This window comes from Embiotoca jacksoni, unplaced genomic scaffold (assembly GCF_022577435.1).
Source record: "Embiotoca jacksoni isolate LCO1_2020_lvr unplaced genomic scaffold, fEmbJac1.0.p SCAF_35, whole genome shotgun sequence".
NCBI lineage: Eukaryota > Metazoa > Chordata > Actinopteri > Embiotocidae > Embiotoca > Embiotoca jacksoni.
Window position 1 is genome coordinate 3,253,186 of NW_027185387.1, and position 14,310 is coordinate 3,267,495.

The 14,310-nt window shown below is 39.7% G+C and overlaps 2 protein-coding genes across 9 annotated transcripts in view; both read right to left on the reverse strand.

Annotated features, from left to right (window-relative positions):
- The window catches only part of csnk1g1 (casein kinase 1, gamma 1), a 33,903-nt gene extending 29,643 nt beyond the window's left edge, over positions 1-4,260 (reverse strand). For 4 of the 7 annotated variants that reach the window (XM_069165614.1, XM_069165613.1, XM_069165612.1 and 1 more), the window contains exon 1: positions 3,983-4,255. The gene's annotated coding sequence lies outside the window, so the exon portion shown is untranslated. Of the gene's footprint in view, positions 1-3,214; positions 3,795-3,982 lie in introns of those variants that run through there. The other 3 variants (XM_069165609.1, XM_069165607.1, XM_069165608.1) reach the window with 2 other exon arrangements.
- Positions 4,261-6,434: 2,174 nt separating this feature from the next.
- On the reverse strand, positions 6,435-14,075 carry LOC138208043 (sorting nexin-1-like). Of its 2 annotated transcripts, XM_069165680.1 has the most exons (15): positions 13,928-14,075; positions 13,267-13,417; positions 12,163-12,287; positions 11,941-12,007; positions 11,766-11,809; positions 11,539-11,680; positions 11,356-11,434; positions 11,111-11,186; positions 10,861-10,974; positions 10,206-10,299; positions 9,858-10,063; positions 9,293-9,436; positions 8,746-8,826; positions 8,515-8,586; positions 6,435-7,645 (listed from the first exon to the last, which is right to left on the reverse strand). In XM_069165680.1, exons 1-15 carry the CDS (start codon positions 14,045-14,047, stop codon positions 7,595-7,597), a joined length of 1,566 nt encoding a protein of 521 aa, XP_069021781.1. In that variant the 5' UTR covers positions 14,048-14,075; the 3' UTR covers positions 6,435-7,594. The 2 variants fall into 2 exon arrangements, with proteins under 2 accessions (XP_069021781.1, XP_069021782.1); XM_069165681.1 differs by lacking the exons at positions 6,435-7,645; positions 8,515-8,586; positions 8,746-8,826 and adding an exon at positions 9,525-9,549 and having other exon boundaries at positions 9,344-9,436.
- Between the last annotated feature and the right edge of the window lie 235 nt (positions 14,076-14,310).

A 14,310-nucleotide genomic window follows, 5' to 3' on the forward strand; every position in this document is an offset into this window, starting at 1 on the left:
CACATTTTAGAATAAGAGAGCGAGTTTCTTTTAACTTGCCAGGGTGCACAAAGTCATATCTACAACTGAACATGTCATGCAATCCAACAGAGAAACCCCCTAATAACTATTACCTTTGTAAATGTTTAATTTCTGCTGAAACTGTGTCAGAGGTGCAGACTACATTATTTTAGGGATATACCTGTTGTTTTGTCCACATTGTGTGTTTATAAAAGGACTTAAAAAAACAAATATATATATATATATCGAGGCGTAATTACCATGACTACACTGTAAATTAATTTCAGTTGACAAACCTGATCAATAATGAAGAATAAAATCAAGAAATCCGCTGTGGGGTGACTCGATTTTTCACAGATTTCACAGTATAAGTGGTCTGATATGAAAACTTTTCTTTTTCACAGATAATCTTGCAGCAAAAAAACGTGTGTGGTTCATTAGAAATTGGTCTACTTGTGTGCGTTTTTGTTATTTATCAATAGTAATTGTGAAGTAATTGTGGTTAATGTTTAAGGTGTAAATCATGCTGCCTCATGAACATATTTTTCTCACAAGCTTTTGATAGCCACATTTTGATTGATGTGTTGATAGTGGCATGGTTTTCGTCGCTAATATCTGTATCCTCCAGTAGATTCAGATTTGGTCGGCCTCTGGTGTAAACCACAGTGCAGCTCTGTGGTCTATGTTGTGTATAAACAGCTTCTTCTGTTATGATAAATGGCCTCTTCAGTTTTGATGATAGGTGGGGAATCCCCGGTTTTTATCCCTGTGGATGTGCCATGTCTCTTGAAATATGAGGAAATGTTTGAGGACACACACCTTTTGGCACCCTGTAAAAGTAATTATGTTTCCCAGAAAGAGAAGTCATGAAAGGATTTTTATCAATGCAAATCCCATCATGGATTTAATTTATTGACCCTTTTCTCTGCTGACGCCTTTAATAATTCTTTTTTTTGACAGCAGTTAAAACCGTCACGTATCGCAAACAAGTATTGAAATATATGTTGCCTGAGGTGGACTTTTAAAATTTGTTCCGCAAAAAAAAAATTAAAAAATAAATCTTTATACTATAGTTTGTTGTCTCCCATTAAAACACAGTTAAACAACAAGCTGGTATGAATTACAGGAACTTACATTTTACTACCGGGAACCAGACAATTCACGAATGGTTGTAATAAAAACTGATTCTTGTTTCCAACATGCAGAATTTGTCCTGATGTAGCAGGTTGAGAGAAATGATGAGCTAGTGTCCAAAAATGTTGATTGTATCCATGCTTTCTATTTTGAAAGTCATAGTAAATACGAGTCTGTTCTCCCTGCGACCAGAATAGATATGTGGCAGATTATACAGATTTATGACGGCACAGCCTGATGTCTGAAAAAGTGCTTAGTTAGTCTGTATGAGTGCTAAAGGAATAATAAAGTCCGGTGTTTTCCCGACCTTTATTACACTTAGGTGTGGCACCCAAGCATTTCTCTTATAGCTTCTCTATAAGCTTTTTTTTTTTTTACCAACGTTTGGTGAACTTTTTTTTTGATGGCAGATGCATTTTTAAATAAACGTCGTACTGTTAATCATCCTAACTTACATGAAAATGCGTAGTTTTCAATTAAATAAGTGCCCTCCCCCCACCCGCTACCACAGCACCTAAGCCCTGCAGAAACCTTGGGAAAACCCTGACATCATTGTGTACAGATAATTTCAAGTTAACCACACAAACAACAAATGCCATGCAATAATACCACAGCCTATTTTGAATAATCAGTATGGCACCGTGATCAAGCAAAGCAGCCCTTTCTCTACAGTTAGGACATCCCACCGCTTTACAACTGTGAGCGAAGCTCGTTGTGCATGAACAGGAAACGTTGCTCTCGAAATTGAGCTGTTGTGACTGCAGGTGATGAGATCTGCTGATCTCACATCTGTGTCACGTCACCACCGCTCTCTCAGCTGAAAATATGCATCAGGCCATTTTCTTATCGAGTTCTGGTCTGGAAATGATGAAGCGGGAGGTTGGTATTCGTAGAAATATCCAAATATACACAAGGTACCGTGACGGGATTATTTTCATGTCGCTGTTATAACACCCTCGTGAAATGTGGAAAATGTCTAAATGTGTATACACAAATCTGTCTGCAGTCTAATCAGAGGCACGCCGGTTTCTTTGAGAAGGCAGATAATCAAAAACTAAATATTTCAAGTGTTCAGGAAGGTAGATGTAATTGGGTAATAGCTAGTTTTGAAATTCGACACTACTCTCTACTATATTTCCTTCAGTAACACAGTAAGGTGGCATTGAACATGTATTTGAGACTCCGAAAGCCTCGATTACAGTCCCCAAATTTATCTGTCAAAATATCTTGAGGAGCGGAGATGCCTCTGGCTGATTAGCATGTATTAAAAATAACTAATCTGTTGACATCTTTTCATTTCTACAGAAACATAAAGGCTCTGAGTGCAGTGATTAACCTTCAGTGGAAAGATCAGCCTGAGAGGGGGGGCCTGCCAACAGTGCAGACTCCCACTGTGGCAGTGCCAGCTAACAGCTGCCTCTCTCTCATGAACAAGAAATGGTGGGAAATTTAGATTATCCATACTCTTCCTTTTCCATCAATTCACATAAATCAACACACGCATACTTGGCCTTTGCGTGGACCCACATCCACGACAATGATCCCATTTTTTTTTCTTTTTTTTCCCAACAAATATTGCACAATCAGCAGAAGTATATCCTCCACTTTGAAGACAACCGTACTCGCATTTGAACAAACCGCTGCTTTGTCAGGTAAATAATTACGTTAAAAAAATCTGCAATGAATAGAAATGTCTTTAAATGTAGATGAAAAATGGATTTTTACACAACATGCTGCTTAAACGTGGACTTATTTTAGTTGAAGACTGAAATCTCAGCGTTTTAGATTGAGCTTTTCCTCATCAGTCAATCTTTTGTTCATAGTTCAGGCCCATTTCTTTTTATTATTAACACGCTAACTTTAGGTTTAGTTTGCACTTGTCTCTTAAAGCACGTCACTGGGTTATTTAGAGGAAATTGTGGTGACGAATTATGATTTTTGTCAAGACGGAGAGCAATTGATCACGAGCCATGCTGTATTGATCCAAGCCATCTATAAAATGTACACATCATAGCTATGCAACTTTGACCACGAGCAACAACAACAACAACAACAACAACAACATTACATGGCAACTTACAACAAGAGGAACAGGTTAACTTGACATTTATTCCTGATGTTTCCACCTGACGAAAACCAAACTTGGACCCAGTTCAATACAACTCTACCAAACCGAGAGAGGAGCCTGACTTATAAATCCGAAAAATGTCGGGACTGCGTGTCATCCTGGGTTGTTGGTTGTTTTTTGTTGTTGCAGCAAGCGGTGGAAACACTACACGTGAGGGAAGTGTTGGTTAGAGAGGCAGCCGAGGCTCATATGAAGATGATCGATCCTCTTTTCTTTTTTTTTTTTTGTAAGCAGGCCCTCCGGTTGAATAAAAACAAGGAAGCGGGGCCGGCAGCTGCACGCCAACGTTTTTATCGGACAAAAGCCAAGCCGTGGCGGTTTAACATCAGCGACGATGATCCCTCAGAGGGGAGACAGAGACAGACAGAGACAGAGAAGGAGACTAACTAACCACTAACCAAGTTACATTACCAGCAACGTCAAACCTGACTAACCCAGCCACGAAGCTAACGTTAGCAAAACATTACCTAGCGCCACAGTGGCTCGGGTCCGGCTTCAAATCTAGTCCGAGAAAAATCGCGAGACATTTTTCTAGTCTACCGTGATATTTAGATGTTTATATATAAAATCAAGCTGGACCGAGCGCAACAAGGAAATTAGCTCCGTTAGCAACGAAAACAAGGAGCTAACAACCCCCCCCCCCCCCCCCCGCAAAAAAAAAAAAAAAAAAAAAAAAAAAAAAAAAAGGTCTTCTCGTCAGACAAACACAAACTGGCTCACCTCCGCTGTGGCGGTGAAACCCCGCACGGCCGCGGCGCCGCAGCTCCGGGGGTCGTCCGTCACGCCAAACTGCAGAAGAAGAAGAAGAAAGAAGAAGAGCGGGCCGCGGCTCGAAAGCGAGAGAGGTGTTTTTTTTTGTTGTTGTTGTTGTTGTTGTTTTTAAATCCGCGCTCCCGTGTTTTTTTCGTCGCTGATGTTTTCACGCCAGTCTCGTTAGCGGCTCGCGCTCCATTCTTCGTCTGCCTCCGCTGCGCTCGTGAGAAAAAAAAAAGGTTCCCGAGCGCACCGGATGTAGAAAACGCGGCACCGCCCGCTTCGGCGCGCGCGCTTCCGGGTCACGCGCTTTGATACTCGGTTAAATTAACGGGTCAGGCCGCTTCACGCGTACGTCGCGTTGTCGGTGATTAACCCGTCACGCGAACTGAAACCACACCTACAGGTTAAAAAAAAAATTAAAAATTAATTAATTAATTAAAAAAAAAAAGTCTGCGTCTCAACGTCATGATTTAATGCGCGTCAGACCTTTAACCCGCCTCAGAAACAATACTGATAATTTTGTTATCGTCTTTTACTTTTACGGTTTTATCTAAAATGTTGTAAACATGATTAGAGCTGCTGTGATTAGTCGAATACTCTTATTACTTAAAGAAGGAGAAAATAATCTCCAACTATTTTGATAATCAATAAATCATGATGAGTCGAGCTCATGAATTTAAAAAAAAAAAAAAATGCTGAAATTCTCTGATTCCAGCATTTTGTAAATATGTAAATGTTAATATTTTCTGTTTCCTTTAGTCCTCCTTTAATGCTAATCTGAATATCTTGATTGTGGACTGTAATAAAACACCTCAGGCTGCACCTTGGGCTTTACCATTTTCTGACGTTCAAAAGAAGAATCATTTATTTGATTAATCAAGAAAATAATTGCAGGATTTATCATTATTTGAAACCCTAAACATGAGTTTGAGCTAATGAAGTTTCAGAAATGATGTGCAGAGAATGAAGCTTTACTTCTTTTTGTCTGTAAAACATACTTAAAAACAATGGATCTCCATGTTGTCTCTATCAATCATTGTTGGCATTACTTTTCACACCGCACGATCCCTTTGAAATACCAAAATTGTCTATTTAGATTTCTGTTATTAGACCTTTAAGTCCGTTTCTAAGGGATTTGAGGTTACACACGATTCATAACACGATGTGGGATAACATACTGTACAGCTCATTGTCTGTGAATGGCTTTTTCATAAACATAAATAACCTTTACACTTCATATTTTCCTGTCATTGCTGTATTTTGTCCCTCTGGCGTTTGAGGCACAGCGGAGGAATAACACTTCAGAACATCTCAACATATTGTGTCTTAACGAGGTGAGAAAAAGGAGAAAAGTTATTAAATGAAATAATTTTCCCAGTAATTGTCTAGTAGTTTAAATAGCACCATACACCGACCACTGACGGGTTATTGTACAGGCCTACAGAAACAATGAAATGTATTGATGTGTTGATGAACAGAAACAATCAGCAGCTATTTTCAACAAATAGTTTAAGACGTTTTCAAACGAATACATACCAGATATTTTAATTTTGTGTGACATAAGCTGAAAATCTCTAAATTCTTGGGAATATTTTTGCAACTTGTGGGAAAGACCAAGTTTCTGTCAAAAGAAAGGATGCCCCGAGTACTAATTACACTTATTTTTCCTCATGCTTTTCACAATTCCTCAATATTCTGCCAAGAAATGCCAAAAGCATACATCAGTAAATCAAGTAAAACGATTTAAATACCGAACCTCAAAGTTCAGTTTTAGCGCATATTTAATAAATCTCCCTTGCAGGTGTAGTTATGGAATTGTATACAGTACATTTATATTTTAAAACTTTTCCCCGAGCATTTTTAAGACTTAAATCCAAAATAGCTTTAAAATTGAGCTCCAAAATAAATCTAAAGAAATATTTAGCTGGTCCAGAGCTGAAGTTTTTGGGTGCACAGCAAGTCCTTCTTTATTTTGTATTGTCTTCCTTTGTGTTTGACCAGTACCTGCGGAAGACCAGAGGATTGCTGGATTTCAGTTAAACTTTTTGACACCAGGACACCTTTGCTTTAGGAAAATACAAAATGTGTCACAAGCCCTCTATCACCGTGTATAGTTTGCGGAAGTTTGGGTATCTCGCGTGGACGTGTCACAAAACGTGAAGGGTTTTAGACAGCTTAACTACAGCATGAACAAAACACTGAAGGTAAGTTGTACATCAACCAACAATAGCACTCTGAAGTCACAATTAACCTTCAAAATGTTTGAGACCGACACAAAATAACTGCAACAAAGAGGTCCAATTACATTTTTAAGCCTTGAGGCTCTTTGTTTCACAATTCATCTACTCTACTGAACTAAAAATGGAAAATCCCATCACACAAATCCACACAGAAACATTAACACGGCACCCAAAGCTTAACCAATCATCATTTATTTTGTACATCCACCTGTAAAGCATTTCCAGGAAAATGTGTGTGTGCTAATGCAAAGTGGTTACAAAAATAAAGCACATTCTTACGTAAATATGACATGACAGAAAAACTACACTTACAAATGCTGATTAAGAAAATAAGGGACCGTATCACTCGAATGTCGGTGCTTTTCTGTCATTGTTTAAATCAATTTATCAAAAAATGTATGGTTACTAATAAACATCAGACAGTAACTGTATGATTCAATTCAAGTACTGTACATGTGTACATACGAACGTGTCGAGAGTCATTTACACGGGTCGAAAACAATCTCTGCAACAGTTCCTAAGGAGTTCCTTTGGGCCTCACAAAGAAATCGTAGTACTTCAAACTGTAGTAGAAGAAATTGATTTATATAATAAACATCACGGTAGAAAATACCAACAAAGAAGAGATTGCATTTTCTCAACTTGCACTCGCAGTAACCTCTTTCATCATTTTAACAAACCTGACGAGTCTCGTCAAATCTGCATTTTAATAGGATTTCTATCGTCTAATATGCATTGCGTTATAGATCGTAACAATGTGCTCATACTCCTGGTAAATAACCTCAGTCTTCAATAGTGGTGTTTTATCAAAAAGGGGAGAAAAAAAAAACAAAACAGCTTTTCCAACTGTACAATGCATTTTTAGTGCATCAAAATATCATCTGACAAGCACCCATCAACACAATCTGTTAGAGTGGAATGACTTACAAACGCTTATCTTCTAATGTAAACTATAGACAATGTTATTTTAGGGCAGTACCTCAGTGTTAACACTTTAATATAGTGGTTTGAGCAAGAAACATAAATATATATCCCACTGACGAGGCAGTGAGTTTTTACAAATACTACGGGCGGGTTAATCTCTGTTGGGTTCTTGCTTTATACCGTCTTTAAATCAAGAACGTAAACAAGGAATTATGCCAAAGACATGCCGTGTAAATGAGGCAGCTTATTATATCAAAGAACTGTACAAGATAAGAGAATACACTATAATTAAAAAGAAAAAAAAAATGGATGGAAGTTTCTTTTGTGGTTCAAAATTGTCCTCTCGGTTCCTGGTAAAGAGGTAAAGTGTTCAGAAAGGCAGTTGGGGGTCTTTGAAAAGTCTCCCTCTTCATTAAGCTATCGCCTTCGCCTCAGGCAGGAAAGCCTCCCAAAACTTTATAAGCTGGAACACAATCGGGATAAGAAAAAAAGACAGCTAGTAAGACACTTAATAGCTTTTAATATTTCAATAAATACTAATCAGCCCCTCCAGGATTTTACAGTTTTTTTGGTGATTGCTTTGATCGAAAATACTTGTTTGCATGTTGCAGCGGATTTACTCATAAACTGTCATGCAATCCGCAAAGTTGTATGTAACTTATTTGCAGTAAAAGTGCGAGAATTGGGAAAAATTTCAAGTCGAGGAAGGGAACTTTTTTTTTTTAATATATGTAATCACTTCCTGTTATAATAATTATTTTGTGAACTTAAAAGGGTCATAAAAGTGCCGCAGTTTTACAAAAACAGCTTATGACTTAAATAAAAGTGCTTTAAATGCTTATGAAATAATATAAATTTAGAAGTATCGCACAAAACTAAGTGCAATCTCTTATAATGGTGAAGGTGTATGAACTGATGTAATTCAACACAAACTAAATGAATAAATTGATGCACGAAGAGTGATGATTAGTTGTCTAATTCTTATCATAAGACCACATTTCCCATAAACCTTCTGGTTTTGCTATTTCTTGCAGCATGTGGTTTGTTTTGATGACAAGAGGCTGAAGAGCTTTTCTGACAGTAAATGGCAAGTTGTTTTTGTTAGTAAATCAAGTTTGTTTGTTTATTGTTTACTTTTGTTGCAGAGAAATCAAGAGATTTTACATAACTGATATAATCAATGCAAATATTGCAGAGATCGGTTGAATTTAATTTGATTAGCATGCAATTTCCTGGAAGGACTGACTAGATAATGCCAATATTTAATAGTCCTTATTCTTATTACATTAAAAGGGATACTTATGTGATAGTTGATAATGGTTAAATACTTACCCGTTGTTGCGACTGCAGCATTGCCTCCAAATACTTGATTATCTGGCTCTTGAAGTCCTTCGCTTTTTCTTTCTGCAAAGACAAAAGTCCAGCAGGTCAAATATGTAGTGCCTATACAAAATATTCACTGTATTGCAGGGTTCTTCTAAAGGTGATCAGTCTAGAAATAAAGTCACATTAAATCCACTTGGATCCAAAGTTTTACAAAAGAATAAATAGTTTTCAGCATACCTCAAATCTGAGAACCTCTTTGCGGACAGTCATGCCGATCCGGTCAAAATCTCTCTCGTACTGAGTGACCCGCGCTTCCCACTGACGACAAACAGGAAGACAAGAACAAAGACCTATAAATGATCTAGATTTTCCAACGCGTGATTATTAACATTTGAAAAGACAATATGAACCGGCGACAGACACCTGTCAGATGTCGTTAACTGAAAACACAGTGACACATCTGATCTGAAAACATTTATGAAGAACTGGGAATTAAAATAAGATACTAACCAAAATACTATAAACTATGTAAACCCACGACATGGGTATACTTGTGCAGTTTTTTTTTAATGAAATATCAGGAAATAGAAAGAAGCGACCTTCCCAGCATTCAGTGTTGTCTCATAATTACTTGTTTGTGTGACACACAAGCCAAAACCCAAAGTTTGAATCACATAAACTCAAAAAAAAAAAAGCAGCAAATATTTGGATTGGGTCTGTTGCATCTGAAATCTCAAATGACAGACCTACTGTTCGTTGCTGCAGTATGTGTGTGGTCTGTTACCTCGGTGATCTCCTCTTTGGCCTGCTGCAGTTTGTCGGGTTTGTTGGCCCACAGCAGTTTGGCCTCGGCCTCCCTCTTCTTCTGCAGCGTGTTCTGAGCCTCCTGCCATCGCTGCCACGCCCGCATGCGCTGGTCAAAACACCCCTGTGGACGTCGACTTTGCATTAAGATGACAATAGTAACGACACTCGATCATTCCAATGAGCAAACGGAGAACAGGCAGCACGCTCACAGTTTGAGAATGCCTTTACTGCTGTCTTCACATTGCAGAGAGAAACGCAGGGAGAGAAAGTTGAACACATTAGAGTACGAAAAACAGCACTCACTTGCAGAACATTACAAATGGACTCACATTACACCTGGTTTTGTACTAATGTACAAATAGTTTTGCAAATGTGATCCTGCACCCTTTCTTTTACGACACATCGAAGTTCAAATACATAAAAAAAATGACTTCAAATACTTCCAGGATTTTGTTGCGAGGAACGACTCAAAACTTTTTCTTAGCGACTGAACTTTCCTTTCTTCTTGCCGTACATCTTCCACTCTGGAGTTGTCAACTTACCCTCACTCCACCCAGCAGGCGGATGTAGTCGCCAAGCAGCTCTGCGAAGATGAAGAAGTCGCTGCCTGCCTGCTCCTGATGCAGCTGCTCCATCTTGTCCTCCACCTCTGCCAGCTGGGAGAGGGCCCGCGACAGGGCCGTGTTGTCCTCGGAGTTTCCCAGCATGGCCATGCTTTTGGCAAATACTGCCGTGTTCCCACACAGCTCTGGTGATAAAGGAGGAAACAGAAAATGTATTCTGCTCGTTTCCCACAGAGAGACGAGGCAGCTGGGCTGAACTCTTCTGTTTCCCCAGATGAAACAATTTGTCCAGACAAAGACAAGTGAAGGAAGGCAGATGTAGCTCACCCTTCCTGTGATTGACGAGGGAGTCGACCACGACATTAAGCTTCCTCAGCTGCTGCTCCTCCGTCTCCACCTCCTGGAACTTGTCCTCAAACCACTGAGACACGCAGCAAAAAGGCAGCATTAAAAAAGAAACACAACCGACCTCCAGAAGACAAACCTGTTCTCAAATATTATGCAAATATGTAACCTAAATAACTAATCCCTGAACGATTTGATCTGAATCATTTCTTTTCCGTCTGATTTCTCAATATTCCTCTTTACTGTATTTCACAATGATCACATCACTCGGCTATGGGATGACATCATCATCATCAGCTGTCACAAACGGATAAATCAAAAATATTCAAATCTAATATATAAACATATTGAGGGGATACTGAAACTGTACAGTTCACTGCAATTGTTCATATGTAACCAGGGTTTTATGTCAAAATAATTCCTCATAAGTGCCCATTTTTGTCGACACCCCCGAATCCTACATTTGGACATTCACTGCATCATTGTTTCAGTTTTCTGGAGCGTCCACAGATCCATTATGGTTTACTCAACAATAGATTTATTTTCCAAGTCTGTGACAGAATATATAAAATGTATTTCCACACGCAGGCCACATCTCTGCCAGTTTCTGAAAACACTCCATCCAGAGTTGCCTTACAGTGTCAGACTCATTCATCTTGATGGTCATCTTGTTGATGGAGTCTGATGCCTTATTGATCATTTTGAGGAAACCAGCTCCACTCAGTGTCTGGGTGTTCACCGCTCTGGGTAGCTGAAAACACACACAGACACACACATGGAGTTACTTCGGTCATATCTCATTCTCAAGAATCAAACATTCAGCGTTTCTCCTCCAAACATTCAGCTCATTCCTGCAAGAAAATATTTGTACATCTTAAAATACGCACATCTTCCCTCTCCAAGAACTCGCGGACGTCCGGATCTTGTAGTAATGATGGGTGAGACACGACTCTCTGAAGATACCTACAAACAGCGCAGTGGTGGCAGAATGAAGTAGCAGAGACCAAAAACTAACACAACAAGCGCAATCAGACAGTTCAAGGAACATAAAAATAACGGCACTGAAAAAAATATAATATTAGCGATCATCTCATTGATAAAATCCCTGTATTCAACATGTACAGATCCTCGCCTCTCCAGAGCTGATCTTCTTCTCTCCACAAACTCCACTGATGACGGGTCGTCCATTCCCACCTTCACTTTGGTCATTCCTGTAGGTTTAAATGACAAAATCACAATAGGGACACAAAAAAACAGAAAAACGCATAGTTTTAAATAATAATAATAATAATAAAAAAAAAACCTGGACACCCACCTACAACACTTTTCTCAGGTGGTGGAGGAATGATGCAACCGTGGAGCGACTGCTTGACCGACAGCTTTTCATAAAGACCCAGGAAGTCACTAAAACGCCTCCTCACAGAGAAAGCCTTATTCCTGAACATGGGCAAGGACGTCTGGAGGGAGACGGGGGAGCGTGAATGAGCGAGGCAGAGACGTGGAAAAATATACAAAAATATATGATTTAACATAAATACTGACCCTGGTGGATACTTTGTAGGCCACATATGCATTCATGCCATCTCCTGAGAGGACAGAAACATTGGAGAAACATTAAACATGAGAACTAGTGCGATTTCACTCTGAAATTGACCTATAAATGAATTAAAATGAGCTTCAACCATAAAGTTTCCAAAGAAGAACATGTTAGACTGACCAATTTTCTCGGGGTTGGTGACGGCAACATCCACGTCAAAACTATCCGTGGCCTCTTCCTCCTCCAACTGTAATAAACAAGGCAACGAAACAAAATCTGTCAACACAACTCAAAACAGTTTGAACGTTTGGTCGCAGCAGACACGTTACTTGGTGATTACAGCAGAGGCATCACAAAAACCATGCATGCCATTACTCGTTTCCTCAGAAGCTCGGCCTGTACCTGCTCCAGGGAGGTGGGCTGCAGGGCCGCGGGGCTCTGAGTGAACGAGGAGGCAGAAGAGCTGCAGAGCTCCTTCCGAGCAGCAGAGCTTCCAGACTTGTCTGTGCTGAGCTCCACATGAGCCTCTGGACAAAGAAAAGACAACAGATCCATGTAGATGGTCATCGAAGAAGAAGAAGAAGAAGAAAAAAAACATGACACAAAAATTACTTTCTAAAACTTATTCTTTTTAAAAGAAAACGTAATATAATGTTTCAAATGTTTTCTCACCATTTTCATCTAAACTATGACCAAACTGCATCTTATCTATTTTCTGTACTTTTTAGCTGCCTGGTTTAAACTTTAAATGTATTTGATTAGTAGTCTGTCTCATGACTATAGTGTGTAAAATGTGCACTAAAAATCACATAACATGACTTGAACATGAAACAAACCACCTCACGAGACCTTGGATTCTTTGTTGGACTTGCGAGTGTTATACAATTACAACTAAGTGGGATTAAAACCGGCAATAAATTGTTAGCAGAGAGCAGTGGTGGAATGCAACTAAGAATATTTACTCAAATACTGGATTTAATTGCAAATTTGAGGTACTTGTACTTTGACTATTTCCATTTAATGCAATTTTATACTTCTACTCCATTCATTCTCAAAGGCAAATTTTGTACTTTTAACTCCATTACATTTGTCTGGGATTTCCAAACATCTCTCTGTAGTCAAGTGTAATAAAAAAATATAGAAATACTTGCAATACAATACAATACCCTCCCTGTGCAGTGGAAACTATGCATCTTGAAATTTTGGTAATTTTATATTCAAACTTATTCAGATAAACTAAATAATTTAACTGATCAAAGACTTCTTAATAATTAAGCTAAATAAACAATTTAAAAAACCCACATAGTTGTAAAACCAGGAGTGTTTTTCTGAGCTCGATTACTTTTTAAAAAAATTTTAATTTTTTTTTTAGAGTTAATAACACATACAGAAAGGATTTTCCTTTTCCTCGTCCTGGAGTATTTTTCAAAGTGTGGCACGGAGTACTTTCACTTATGTCAAGGGCCTGAATACTTCTTCCGGCACCGGCGGGAAGTGAGTCCTCACCAGCGAACAGGTCGTTGTCCTCGTCGGACTGGACTCCGTTGGACTTGGCCGCGGTGCTGTCGGGCTCCTCTTCCTCGGTGAACAGATCCGGGGGCTCCTCGTTGACGCGGTCCGGCTGGGACACCCCTCGGCTCACGGACACCGGGTTCCTCTGCGGACAGGGCGGGGGTGGAGGAGGGTGGAGGAGGGGTTCAATGAGCCCCGGAGACGCCAGAGAGAAGCGCGGACCGTCACAAGCCGACACCGATAATACAAAAATAAAATAAAAATGAGTTACGAAGCGGCGGCTTGGTGGAGTCATATATATATATATATATATATATATATATAACAAATACAGACGTTCAACAGGACATAGAAACAAGAGCGCCTTTAAATTTAGGCCGAACAAGCGTAAATAAACGCGAAAACTTTCTACTTACGAGTCCAAACTGCTCGAGTGTGCGCTGCGAACTAACAACAGTTAAATGTGTGAATCGTTTTTTGTTTTTTTATTGCCTTCGTGTAAAATCTGCCTCCGTTTCTCTCCCGTCTTGTCAGAGGATCCCAGATATTTTGGATGCCACGAATTTAGGTCAAACCAGATAAAGAGGCGGACCTGCTGGCTCCTTGAACGCACCTCTAACAGGTTAATATCGACGTGACTGAGCTGCAAACATACGTTATTGACGAAGATGTCCTCTCCCTCGTCGCTGTCCCCGTCTGCCATGTCGCCCAGGCCGGGTTCCGGCTCCTCGGTTGCGGGGAAAGGAGGTGGATTCCGATCCGAGCTGGCCGCCATATTCCGGTGTTTTGAGAACGCCTGACGCGCCGGAAGTGAAGGGAGAAGAGGAGCTTAAAGCACTGCAGCGACCCCTGCTGGTCACTACGGCACACGACACCCGCCGCTTTAATGCAGAATACAACACAGTCAACTACCGGAGATATACACAAATTTACTGACTACAGACACGTGCCTTTGCTTTCACAATTTACCAAAGTACTTGGGGGGGAAAGAAGATACTTTTACCGAAATAAAGTAGAACCTGATTTTAAAAAGTTGTT

Excerpts from the sequence above, each read along its gene's own strand:
- LOC138208043 (XM_069165680.1), bottom strand. The coding sequence starts at position 14,047 with ATGGCGGCCAGCTCGGATCGGAATCCACCTCCTTTCCCCGCAACCGAG. Across the intron at positions 11,681-11,765 it reads CCTACAAAGTATCCACCAGG|ACGTCCTTGCCCATGTTCAG; the intron begins GTCAGTATTTAT and ends GTCTCCCTCCAG. Across the intron at positions 11,187-11,355 it reads AGAAGATCAGCTCTGGAGAG|GTATCTTCAGAGAGTCGTGT; the intron begins GCGAGGATCTGT and ends CGCTGTTTGTAG.